The 13,506-nt window shown below is 42.9% G+C and overlaps 1 protein-coding gene across 3 annotated transcripts in view; it reads right to left on the bottom strand.

Moving 5' to 3' along the window:
- The window catches only part of PRKAG2 (protein kinase AMP-activated non-catalytic subunit gamma 2), a 236,415-nt gene extending 229,497 nt beyond the window's left edge, over positions 1-6,918 (bottom strand). The window contains exon 1 of one of the 3 annotated variants that reach the window (XM_074574045.1): positions 6,562-6,918. In XM_074574045.1, coding sequence (XP_074430146.1) covers positions 6,562-6,657 — 96 coding nt within the window. In that variant the 5' untranslated portion in view covers positions 6,658-6,918. The remainder of the gene's footprint in view (positions 1-6,561) is intronic. The other 2 variants (XM_074574048.1, XM_074574050.1) reach the window with 2 other exon arrangements.
- Positions 6,919-13,506: the final 6,588 nt, after the last annotated feature.

The following is a 13,506-nucleotide window of genomic DNA, read 5'->3' on the forward strand; positions in this document are numbered from 1 at the left end:
TCATTGTCCCAGCAGCATTACCAACATGAAAAGATGACTGAAAATTGCACAATGCCTGTTCTGAATAAATTATGATAAATGTACCATAACATGGTAGATATTGCTTATAATGCACACACATCCTCCTAATGAAACTCTGGATCTATGAATGTGTTGTCCAGCAGCTTAAAAAAGGCATATAGATATATCACCCTGATTGCAAAAATAGATTAAGTCTTCAACTTATAACATTGGTTCTGGTTTTAGAGCACAAGGTCACAGTCGCCCTTTGCAATAATGACCATAAGGTCTGAACAATCACGATGTTCGATATAAATGACAACCATAAAACACATACTGAAATGCATTTGCCATGCATCCCACTAAGTCATGCTAACATGATGTAATTTACTGTCATGCTAAATTATATGAAAATTTAAAGGATGCTGTCTACCATTCTATGAATCCTCAATGTCAAAAACTGAAGAACTGTGTTGTTTTAGTTCTCTACTGTGTAAATAATGCTTTCATGCTTTGAAGATTTCATATGTAGTTATATGCAAGCAATTTAAGAGAGACAGTATTACAGAAGCAAACACTAAACTGATGCATTATATTCTAGTTTCTACAACTACCTAAAGAATAAACACAAAAGTAATTCTGCAGCAGAATTTGTCACACACATCACTGTTTCTGTTCACTGCTAGCATTAGAAATAGTTCAGTAGTAGCGTAGCACTATATCACCCAACCACCAATAATATTTTATATTTATTGATGGCATCTTATATTCATGTGTATATGTAAGTTCTGCTTTCCAGGAGAAAAACATACTCCATTCAAGATACATTCAAGCTGCTGCTTCTTTTTGCCTTTGAAGACATGCATAACTCTCCCTATTTGTTAGGCCATAACATGTTTTCCTGTGTGTCTACAGTGCAAACAATAGTAGAACATTGAAACAGCAGTCCTCTGCAACCAGATCAGGCCCTGACAGCAGGCTAATTGTCAAAGCCTGATGATCAGTCTAAGGTAACATAGCCCCCAAACAGGCTATTTCTATGCCAGACAGACTTATTCTGTGACATCTCCTCTCTGCTACTGATGTCTTCCTTGATGCTTCATTTGTCTTGTAACCAGCTCTGCTCTTTCATTATTCCCAAGGCCTGGGATGACTTTTGATATAAATTCAGCTCTTCTTCAATGGGATGAGGATTATATGTGCTACTTCACTCAGCACGGATGTCCATAATTTGGTCTACCAACAGCCATGCTGACACAGCGTTGGCTCCTTTCTACTGCCATTAGCCCTGCCAAGCCAGCACACAGGCACACCAACCTACTTCCATGGTTGTCTGTACATCACCACTAAAATGATTGTTCAATCCTGTCTCCAGGGTCAAATTCTGCTTTCAGTCACATTTGAGCAGCTCCCTTGAATGCAATGTGGTGCCAATGTGAAACTGGGCATAAGCTGAACCTTGCAGGTCTGCGAACAGGCACTGGAACCTTCCAGGTGGAGATCACTACTTCCCACTTCACTCCTGATCCCTCTAGAAGTATGACATTTCCTTCTGTTTCAGTAATTCCCAATACAAGCACAGTGTGAGTAACCTTTCCTGAGGCCAAAAATCTCACCATCCACATTTCTGGGACATTCTTTCCACCTTCATGACTTATTCCTCCAAGGAAATTCACATTCCTCTGAGCCCACAGTCCTCACAGGCTCACAGGTATAAATAAAGGAGGTTAGACAAGACCATTTAGGAGCAGAATCTCCTACCAGAAAAAGTGATGTTTTTAAGAAGCAGTACTTTTCAATAAGCTGATGATCAGTTTGTGTTAAGCTTTAAAACAAAAAAGACTAAGAGCTTGCCTAATTACAGTGGCAGCTATTATGACTGCAAACATGAATCCTTTTATTTTTTCCTTCAGGTACATTCAAAGCGCAATCTCAACACTCCTGAGCAAATACCTCTTGCCCTTTCAGATCCTTAATATATCAGCCCTTTAGGGAGGAATCCAAATTTAAACTTCCAGGCCACAGAGGCTCAGGACAACTCAGAGTCTGCCCTATGACAGCAAGGGGGAGGACAGTTGCAGATTTAATTTTAGGGAAACATTTCTCTCTCCTCTGTCTCCCTCTACCCCCACCTCATTTTCCCAAGAAAACAAACATTTTTTTCATTCTTAGATCACACTGGAAGCTGATTCCCTCATCTCCTTTGAAACAATTGACCAGCTTATTCCTCATCTGCAGCTTCCTAAAGTGATCCCTAGACTGAAGTGCTGTTGTCATCAGCCCACCCAGCAATTACTGGGAGGCAAGAAGCACCCTGTAAAAACTGTGACAGAACAAAGTAATTTCACAGTGATTTATCAGGCATGCAGCCATTAATGACTTTGCAAGTGTGGAAAGCAAGATGGAGGGGCAGAGCCCGAGCCAACACTAGCTGTCAGAACATCATTGTCATCTATCGGCTTAGAAATATTTAAGCCATCTGATGTTTCAGCCTGGCATCCCGACATAACAACAGGCCTGGAAACAGCAATAAATTTGCACATTGAGGAGTCTGTTCAAAATCATAGAGGATGACAAAAGAAATGGGAGAAAGTGTGCAGAGATGTTTGTTTGTGTGACACTGAAAATAAAGGATCATGATCTCCAAAACATCCTTCTACTGCTTCAACTCTTCTGTGGGGGCTGAAGTACCAGAGGCAACAGCCACTTCACTGGACTGAAAGATGTTTTTATATTCATTTGCAGATGTTATTCTTGTCCTTATTGTGAAAAAATCTCTTTGTTCTTTTGAATTAAAAGTCACCTTGTGATGTATTTGGGAAAAATCCAAGGAAGTGCCAAGGTTCTGCAATTTCCACCTGCTGGGAGCAGCAGGTGCTTGGCACTTGCCATGGTGAAGCTCTTGAGACAGGTTCTGCCCTCAGTTATGCTAGCGTAAGTACAACATAACTTTGCTGGCACTGATTGAATTATCCCAGATGAAATTCAAAGTAAGCAAGAGCAGAATCTCTCCCTTTTTTTCTTTTTTTTTGTTTTTGCAGCAACATGGGATTGCAACAGTAACATTAACATTAGAACAGATCAATTTTGCAAGATGACAAAAGAACATACTGATCTCACTGCTGTGAGCTCCTACTCAGCAGACAATTACGTACCATCTCAGAATAGAGGTTTTAAAATGTTCAAAGCAGCGTGCAAGCATTAACTTCTAATGGCTTAAAAAGGAATTTTATAATGCTAATGTCTTCATATTATAGATCTGATGCATCTCGAGAGCAAAGGTTTCTATTCAAATCTGAAGCAGCTTTCAAAGATATTTGGACCAGAAATTTCCATTTAGGCATCTCTAATTTCAAGACTTCAGAACGTGCTGCTGGGAAAGACGGAGGTTGACCTGACCTCTGCTTCACAAAGGCTCCTGCAATGATATTATGGTTCATCTAAATTACGTTTGTTAGTCAGTTGTGTATTTGCAAAGAAAACAACAAACAAACCAAGCAGAAAGTTGATCAATCAGTCCAGCAATTTAGCAAATACTTCCCTGCCATGCTAACAGAACACAGTGGCCCTCACTTTACTCTTGGCTACTCAATGACAAGTTGAGAGCAGCCAGGAAACCCAACTGGCAGGAACTTAGTGGTCTACCACTACTCCCAGAAGCAAAGGTTGGGCACCACCCACTTGCGCCAAAGGAGATTGAGCACAGAAAGAAGGTGAAAATAAGAGTGTTTCCAGACTTTTTGTATCACGTTTTGTTCTTGCTTGAGAAAGATGTACCTGAGAAATGCCCTAGAGTGTTGCAAGACACAAAACCATCTTTCTTAAATAGATCCATTTTTTCCCACTGTCACAGGCAAACCCCAAAAATAGAAAAATATGTGGGAGAGAGAAGAAAAGCATACAACTTTCTTTTCAGACATACCTATTATTCCATAATCCTCTAACCTAATTGTAGCATATTTTGCATTATTCTTTTTTTGCACAATATTTGTCTTACTTTTTCAGTCAGCATTTCTGTGTGACTAATAAATATATTTTAGGGTCGCCTGCATCACAACAGTACCTTTCTCTCCCACTGCTTTCTCTTTCAGAATTGACTCCTCTCTCCCCTCCTACTCAGACCTTGTTAGTCCTTCTCTTGTTCCTAATTTGAAGATCTCAATGAGCAAGAATTACATGTCTCAGCAATAAACATGATCTCACAGCAAAACAAAGAAGAGGACGAACAAAATAAAAATTACTGTCTGGTGAAAGCTCCCTTGACAACTACAGCTACACTGACAGGCGCCACTGAAATAATAGGAACGATGCTTCAAAACAACAGCCAAGGAAACGTTATGAAAGAGAAAAAAAAACAGTCTAAATGGATCTTTTCAAATGCAGATTCCACTGTCAAATTAGGAGAATGAGAAAAATGTTCTTTCTTACAGCACAGTCATATTTAAATTCTACTAGATAACAGAAAACGACCAAAAATGTGAGTACAATCTGAAAGATCCTGGGCCCAATAGTCCATTTCAGGAATGCTAGAATGATGCAGAATGGAACAGAAGGATCATACTTTGGGGATGGAGAGGAGGGATGGAACGTGTTATCTCATTACCAAATCTTGAATTGCTTCCAACTGGGTGAACAATAAAACTCATATCGACTTCAGTGTAATATCAGGCATTTGCAGGCTTGTATCTGAATAACTACCACTACCTAGGTGATGAACTGCACAGCAAAGAAGCCAAGAGATTAATGAACATAAAAAATTATGCCCCACTACTAATGATCTTCCATCCAAGACAGAACTAAGGCAACACTCATGAAGAAAGGGAGGCAATTAGGAAAAAGGATTAGCCTTCCTCTGTCAACAATGCTTAAGTGCAAACAAGTTATTTGGGCACTTTTTCCACCTTAACTTCACAACCATAAAATGGGGAAAATTGCTCTAAGTACCAGTGTGGCCAGTTATCTGCTGGTCAGAAGGTATTTCAAAAGCACCAGATGGATCCTGTAAAATTCTGCAACAACCACAGCATCTCCCATACTACCTGCAGCTCTTCAGCCGGCAGAAAGTGCAGCTTCTTGGAGCAGAGGTAGAGATCCAGCTGCACAGAAGTTCCTGGCTAGACTGAGTCAGAGGTGGGGGGGCTATGGAAAGAGACAGCAGAGACAATGCAGCAGGCAGGGTGGAAAGGAATAAGGTGCACAGGGTGAGTGGTGCTTTGGTATGGTACATTTTGTTTTCATTTTACATCCCTACTGTGAAATACTACTGGTAACATGGCAAAGATTATTGCCTAAAAACTCCAGTCACAAAAGCGTAGGCAACACCCATGTTAGCAGAAACAGACCCTTTTATCCTAGTACTGAATGCACTCAGAGCTCCAGAAGTTTGGCTTAGGCTCCTGGGCTTGCATTCCTCTCCAGAGAAAAATGAAATCTGCAGAAGAGCCATGTATTTCTCCTCCATTTTATTCCACACACTCAAGACACCTAATAAATTTGCTTTGACTTCTTATTCTTCCCTAAAACAAAGGAAAAACTTAGAACCAGAAATATCTTTTTGCTCCCTAGTGGCCTGGCAGAGACACGTGTAGGACTGTTTCCCACTTTTATATAATGAGATTTTAAAAACAACCCACCAGATTGCACAGAAAAAGATAAAGAGACTCTGCCATTTCTTGCCAGAAGCACTGAAACCAAAAGCACATAGTGACTGAGAATGAAAACCTAAATAGTTCCATAGATAACAAAGAACATCCTAATAGTAAAGAAAAACAATAACCAGAGTTTTGAAAGGCACGTAAACTCTGAAGACAGAGACAGCCAGCCTTTTAGTACTCACTGGGAATAGTGAGAAACTTTTGGTCTGAGGTTATTCTGTATCTATATGCTATAGTTTCTTGCCTCTTTCTTTATAGTGTGAATATACAAAACAAGAATCAGTGAACAGACTGCCTGACGCACTAGTGTGCTCCACCATGGCAATACAACTGTCCCTGCTCTTTTGGCAATAAACAGACTGCTTGTGTCCAAATCTAAGCGAGCTCTGTATTCTCCAGCCCAGGGAAATTCAGATATGGATTAGTCTTGAGAGAGAGAAGAGTCAGATTAAACACTCTGATTCAGCCACAAGGCACGGACAGTTCCCAGAGCCAAACCTGGGGATGTTGAGAGCAGCATTTGGGGTGAACACCTTTCACTAAACCACACTGCGAGTCTGCCTGTGAACTGGATGAGACATACTGAACCAAACCCACAGCCCAGGGCAGGGGAGCAGTGGTGCAGCTGGAGTTATCCTCACTCCTCTGTGCCATGGACATGGCACCTGGAGCTCCCAGCACCGCACGGGGGGCAGAGACCAGGGGAGCCCCCCATGCCCCAGCCCACCCCAGATGTGGAGGACTTGCCTGTTGCACGGGCTGCACCCTCCAGCCCAGCATCAACCAAACTCCAGACCTCAGCGGCAGGAAACACCTCTCTCTGCCTTTCACTGTGCTACATGTCAGAGAAAAACATGACCAAGCCACGCCAGCTGCCAAAGGGGAGGAAGAGCAAGGAGCCACTTACGGGGATGTGCACTCGCAACATGAGTTTCTTCTGGCTGGAGCTTTTCCTGCTGCTGCTGGAGGCGTCTTTCTTCTTGTCCATGGCAGTGCTTCCCATCCCTTCACCCAGGCGCGGTGCTGGGCGATGGATCTGGAGAGGGAGGCTCCTCTTCCACCTCTCCCCACCGTCCCACCGGCCGCAGTTACTCCAGGCTCCTTATTTTCTTTTTTCTTTTCTTTTTTTTTTTTTTTTTTAAACGGCCTTAGGAAAGGATTGGGGGGGGGGGAGGATGGGAGAAGCAGAGGGAAGGGGAGGAGTTTATCCAGCTCCGGCCTTTAATCCCAGCAGCGAGGTGTCAGGAGGGACCTTCTCAAGAGCATGAGATGCCTTTACGAACGCTGTTCGCTTTCTCACTCTTCCGCCCTTTCAAAAATATCCGGAGCATCCTGGGGGGGTGAGAAAGTTTCCTTCCCCTCGCCCAGCGCGGCCGCAGTCTCCCCGAGAGAGAGAAAAAGAAAAAAAAAAAAAAAAAAACAACCCAAAAAACACCCAAACGCCGCAAAAAAACGAAAAGGGGAAGGCGCTCGGGGGAGGCTCCTGGCAGACCGGCGGCCCGCGGAGAGAGCGCGGATGTCCCGCGGCGGGCCGGCTCCGCGCCCAGGGGGCAGGTCGGCGGGCGAGCGCTGCCCGGCGGAGCCCGGCCGGGGCGGGAGGAGGTGTCCGGGGGCTGCCGAGAGCCCCGGCCGGGCTCGTCAGGAAGTGCAAAACCGGCACAACGCAACTTTCCCCCCGGGGCGAGCTCCGCAGCCCTCCCCGTGTGCGGGGCGCACCGCTCCCCCCGCCGCGGGCCGCCCTGCCGGGAGAGGAGCCGGGGCTGTTCCCGCATCCCCCGGGCTGCGGGAGCGCGGGGGCGGGCGAACAGGCTGGGTGTCACCTTGCCAGAAAAACGCAAAACAGCGGCGCGGTCCCTTTCCCTCCCGACCTCACCGCCTGATTCCTCCCTTTTCCCGGGATTTCTCCCGGCCCGTGCCCCTAAAGGAGCGTTACTTCCCCGGGAGGCAGCCCCCTTTCCACCCCGCCGTCCCCGCAGCGCTCCCGGGCCCGCAGCACCCTTGCGACACTCGGCTGCTGCAATGGGCCCGCGGCCCGAGGGACGGCGCTGGCGACGGGGACCAGCCCGGCGTCCCTGCCGGGCTCGCTCCCGCCGGGCAAAACCACCCCCTCGCTGCCGGGGAACCTGCGCCAAGCCCGAGAGGGCCCCGGTCCATTCTCGAACACGGTTTTTTTTCCGCCCCCTCCCTCCAAAAAGCCTTCGAACGCCAATGCAAATTCAGCCGAGCACAGAGGCAGATCACACCCCCCGGGCAAACGATTTTGGCGTTACAGAGTATCAGAAAATGAAAAGCTTTCAGAATCCGCTCCACCTGTGGCTGCGGCGGTTGCTGTGTTTCGGGGCACGCTGTGTGGCAGCTACAGAGCAAAGCCACGCCAACACCAGCCCTGCTGCCAGGCAGGATTCCAAGGATGAGGGTTTTGAACAGCAATGAGAGAGAGATGTCTTTGGTTTTCATACACATACAAACAAACATACATTCTGGATCAAAAAGTGAGGTTTTTGTTTTAGAAAGTGACTCTTCCCTTGACAATCTCTGCACTGTTTTACACTGTGTGAATTTGACAATTAGACCAAGGCCGTTACAGCCACAGACCTTCGATCACATCACTTAAACACAGCTTTTCACTGGGCTCAAAGCCGTGCATGTGTGCATTCACCATCTACACCATAATTACCTCTATCAAATCTTACGGGATTCTATGAAACAATGATTTATAAGCATTGAAGGAAGTGTTTTCCAAGAAAATCTTCTTATCTTCTGAAAAAATATAGGATTGCGACGGCGATCTTCAAGAAATACAAGAATTCAGATTTATCTCCCTCTTTATGGAATTCTCAGGATTTAACAGGCGCAAAGGTAGGTCAATTATAAAGTCTGTAGCCACTTCCCTAAAACCATACAGAATCAAATAAAAATACGAACCCTCTTCTTTAATGTTATATATAACTGTCTTATAGGTTCCTATAGGATGTCATGGAAGGAAACAGAGCCAGAAATGAGACCACAGAAGTTAGCAACATCGTCACCAAGTCAGAAAAGGACATTAACAGCACAGGGACAGAGAAGCAGAATTCCCGCAGACAGAAAACGGTGCCTGGGGTAGCCTGGGAGTCCCCCCGGAAAAGAGGAGTGGGGTCTGTAACACACTTCCCCCCAACATTTATATAAAACTCTTCCACTAACGAAGTGCTGCTGCCAAGGGATATGGGAATGATGGACCGCTGGAATCAAGAAGTGAGAAAATTACTAATGAATAAGTCTATCAAAAAACTGTCATGACATTTTTCATTGCTAGTATTGGTCTTGAAAGTTAAAAAATAATGAAAAAAAAAAAGATAGAATTTCTTTAGAAGGATTTTAGCACTAGGTATCCTAAGTAAGCAGATCTCCTGGCTGTTCTTTGTTAAATTAACAAACATTTGAGGTGGAATAAAATCTACCATAGATATAATCAATTCTCTTGTTTATGCAGAATTGCTTCCTACAATATTATCATTTATTCTTATTCTCCACATTTAGTATTTTAAATCTAAATGAATTCCTTTTCTTCTTGCAGATTATTTATATGAATAATGGTGGATAATGTGAAATAATTTTTAGGAAGTAACAAAGGCAGTATGGCCAAACTCCCAAACCTGAAAAACCCCCATGATCAGCTTCCCCCACCCCCCACCCCATGACATTGACTTAAGCATATTTATAACTTTATTAATACCACAATGTGGGGTTATTCTTATTTTTCTCCTTTGATCCTCTAAGATGACAAATATGACCTTTGATCCTCCAGTCATATTTTTAAACTTTTCATTGCAGCTCTGAGGATTAGAGACACATTTAAAAAAAAAAAACCAAAACAAACAAAAAAACCCCAAACCACCAAAGTCAAAATCCTCCTACAGCTGCTAGACTTCAGGAGTTTGACTCCTCATAAAGTGTTAATAAGACTCTGATATAAAATAAAGGAATCACCAGTTATTTCAGACAGTAAGGCGTCATGTTTTTATCTTCTTTTTTTTATCTTTTGGGGAGAAATGCAGCCATCACATGAACAAGGAGCATCGCAAATACTTTTCATGTGAATTAAAATTATTTTTTCCATGTTCAATCCTGTCAATTTGACTACAAACAAATGTGTTTTCAGAGGCATGTAAGCAGCTACTGTGAAATTACTAATTTCACAGACAAATGAATATCAAAATACTTCTGTGAATACCACCCTAAAGTACTTAGAGGTTTCATGCACCCTCGGCGCGGGGGGGCAGTTGGGGGCAGCAGAAGAGGATCTCAAACACAGCAGACACATTTTGCCTCTCCCCAGTCCCACCCCAGTGGTCCCCAGTCCCAAGCCATACCTGGAGCTCAGCACAAGCACCACGTGCATTTTGGACTACATTCCGTCACAGGATTTGCCCTAGTTATTACTTAAATACAGTTTGAGTCAATTTTTCCATGACGAATTCCCAGAGTACATTCCTAAGTTTATAAAATGGCTATAAAATTTTGCTTTGAGCCTTGGTTGTATCAATTTTAGTTGCCATAAGTAAAATAATATGTCACCAGCTAACTTTTGTGCTGAAATTTTACATGCAATATGTAGAGATTTTTTTTAAGACTTTAAATTTAAGTTTAAAAGTGTGTCTAAAAGAAGTGGTGCATGGGGAGAATTTGGTGAGTTGCTGGAAGTTTAAAAATCTTTATTAAAACCAGTACGTTTTGCTAGTGCTTTAAAGTTTGTTGTTAGTAATATTGCCAAGCACTTATATATTTTATTACAGAAAAAAAAAATCTGTGGAAATAACTATTGTTCTTTCTCTTCAGGCTACACAGTAAATCTTACTGCGAGCACTTCATGTAGATTTTTCACACATGCAATCTATAACTATTTTTCAGCCACTAAAACTTGCAGAAATCTCATTTTTGGGCACTAGATTTCCTACTATAAGTAATGCCTATATTACACCAGGATAAATACTGTAATTTCTCAGATCAACTACATTATTTCTTAGGTATGTGTATACATATGTTCTTATTTGTGACTCTCAAACCTTTTTCAAATATTTCCAGGGTTTAAAGACAAATCCTTGAAAATAAATATATTTTGAAATCTGGATGCCCGCGAACTTGTCTGACTGTTACTGGTATCTGGTATCCCAGCACCTACTATGCTTCATCATAGCTAATTTTCTCTTTATTTTCTTATCACGCTAACTTTTGTCCACGTTGGTCTCTGCAGTTCCTCTTCCACCTCTCCCGTTCTGCTCTGCTTCATATTCCACCTTTTATCATCTTTCCATTTTTGTTCTCCATCTCTCTCTTTTCTCCAGTCTCCCACTCACTTTCCTAAGCATGCATTATGTCAATTGTTCAGTTTCTGTTCAACACATCTATTAGATTGAATTCGATCCTGCTGCATAGGGGTCCTTAACTTAATCACCAGTACAATGTAATTAACACGATGCAGTATCAGGATGCAGTAGTCCCTGCACAAGTCTTTTCTGCAGAGGCCAGAGAGGACACACACCTCTACATCTGTCTGCCCATCCTCACACTCTCACCTGTGACACGCTGACGCTCAGCACAGTGCAGGGAGCAGTTTTCAACTCAAGTAGAATACAGTCAAGATGAGTAAATACCTGTAGAGAGATAAATTGCATTGTTTGCAGAAAAACTGCAATTGAAATGGTCTTCCATGGGGAAATTTGCTGGGGAAATTGCAAGCCTGCCAGGAAAGCCTGACTGGCTGAAGTATGGTGAGATAATGAGGTTAATGAGAGAAGAACTTCTGGTCCTCAGAAGGTCCCCAGGAACACAACAGCAGCAAAGACAAATGTTTATGCTGAAGGAGAGAGGTTGTGTAGTCAGGTGGCTGTGCTTCCTCCCCAGGCTGTCAGATGCCTTCTGGTACATGAGTGGTTACTGAAATAAATTCTCTCTCTTCACCTGAAGCCCAGCAGTAACGGTGCTGTTTTAAAGCTGTATGCTCTGGTGGAGACATTCTGCCCTACAGCACTCCCTCTTGCTCACACCACTTCTCCTGGTGTGCTGGTCACTCCAGAGCCGCTGCACTCATTCACCCACTGAGTCAGCAAGGTGTCTTCTCATCTGGACCATAATGCAGAGGAGAGGAAATGAGAAAGAAGCAGTGTCATAGGAACTTTCTAGGCTGTTTCTCTAATGTAATCTGACTGCTCATTTCCCTCCAATCAGCCAAAGGCAGGGGCAGTTTTTTTAGTTTTCTTTCCTAAAAGTGTCTCAGCTGCAGATCTTGGCCAGGGCACTGGTGCAAGGATTGGCAGGAGGGTCCCCATTTTGCCAGCTGCAAGGCTTGCCTCACTATCTCCCATCTTCACAGCTCCACAGACATAGTCCTTCTGCAGTTGCCCACATACTCCATGGTATGGACACCACGAGAACAGATGCAACCCCAGTAAATCAGATGGGTGCATGATGATGTGACCTGAACTCCATTGCGTGGTTCACATTAGTGCCAGCACTGTGCTGTAGATGATGGTGAGAGCTAAATTCAGATTCTCATTTGCATCACTATAGTGTAAGAGTGAAATAACAATAATGCTCTCAGTGTCATCTCTGCATAGAAAGTAAGTGTCTGGGAGACCTGATTAGATACAAACATGAAAAACACATTTTCTATTTTGAAGAACAACAGCTTGATAAAAGACCTTGAAGCTGATTATTCAAGGTTCATACAACCTCTGTTGACTCTAAGACCCAGGAGAGCCTTTCAATGATCAAAATATCTTCTGAGATAAATATTTTGTTTTTATATTGATTTCTATATACAAAAAGATTTCCATTGACTGAAATGATACTGTTCAGCCTCAAGTTTTCTTAGTACTGAAGAATCACAGAAGAAATAGACAAAGGCCTGTAAAGCATCTCATTTCCTCCTTACTGATACAGGAAAATTTCTTTTGTGTTTTCAACTGATTGTGATTCAGACTTTCTGGCTGTTAGCCAGACACAACACTTAGTGCTTTTGATTTGCATATATAGGCCTACAAGTTAGACAGATAACCTCAATCAAAATTTAATATAGCAGATTATATGCAAAAATAGTGGAAAGATACTTGTTTCCCATATAGTGCGATTTTTGTCAGTCCTGCAAATTAACACAGAGAATTATGAATAGGCTTCAAGAGGAGTTTGCTTTTCATTTTCTTTTGCAATAGTATGCGTAATGCAGTACATTAGCTAGAAGAGCATTTAAAGGAGGCAGAGACATAGTTCTACCAGATATGTGTGGGCACAAGAACAAAAAGCGTTTTCAGCAGTAAAAATCTGAAAATATTTCCATGTTCTTCCCCTTGAACTGGAAAGAATTCAGAGAGCTGAAAAATTACAAATGCACTTTCTGTGAGCTTTCTCTGTGTGCTAATCTCAGAATTTATTCCTTGGCATAGAGTGTGTTGGGCCTCAGACAGTACAGTAGGCAGTAACAACGCCTTCCTTCTGGAGCAAAGTGCAACTGCCCCAAAACATCAGCCTGTTACTGCTTGGCGGTGCAGATGTAAAAAGAGGTGAGGTTTCCAAAAGCAACCATAAGCAGTCGATTCCAGGATGGTCTGTAAGATCACACAGAAAATAATTTTTGCATGTTTAAATTCAAATTTATTATGCTGCGAAGTATTGGTGGCAAGGTGTCCCAGAACATACTTGTAGCAATGCTCTTCCACTTGACCTCCACCCAAGGCCAGTGGCTAGGCTATGTGTAGGGAAAGCAAAATTGCACTTACCAAGTGTATTTTCTGCATAAAACAATTCAAATGTGTTTTCTCACATGGTATTAACTAATAACAGCAGAGCACCAGAAATCACATTATGTGTGGAG

The sequence above is a fragment of the Larus michahellis genome, chromosome 2 (assembly GCF_964199755.1).
Source record: "Larus michahellis chromosome 2, bLarMic1.1, whole genome shotgun sequence".
In the NCBI taxonomy this organism is placed as follows: domain Eukaryota; kingdom Metazoa; phylum Chordata; class Aves; order Charadriiformes; family Laridae; genus Larus; species Larus michahellis.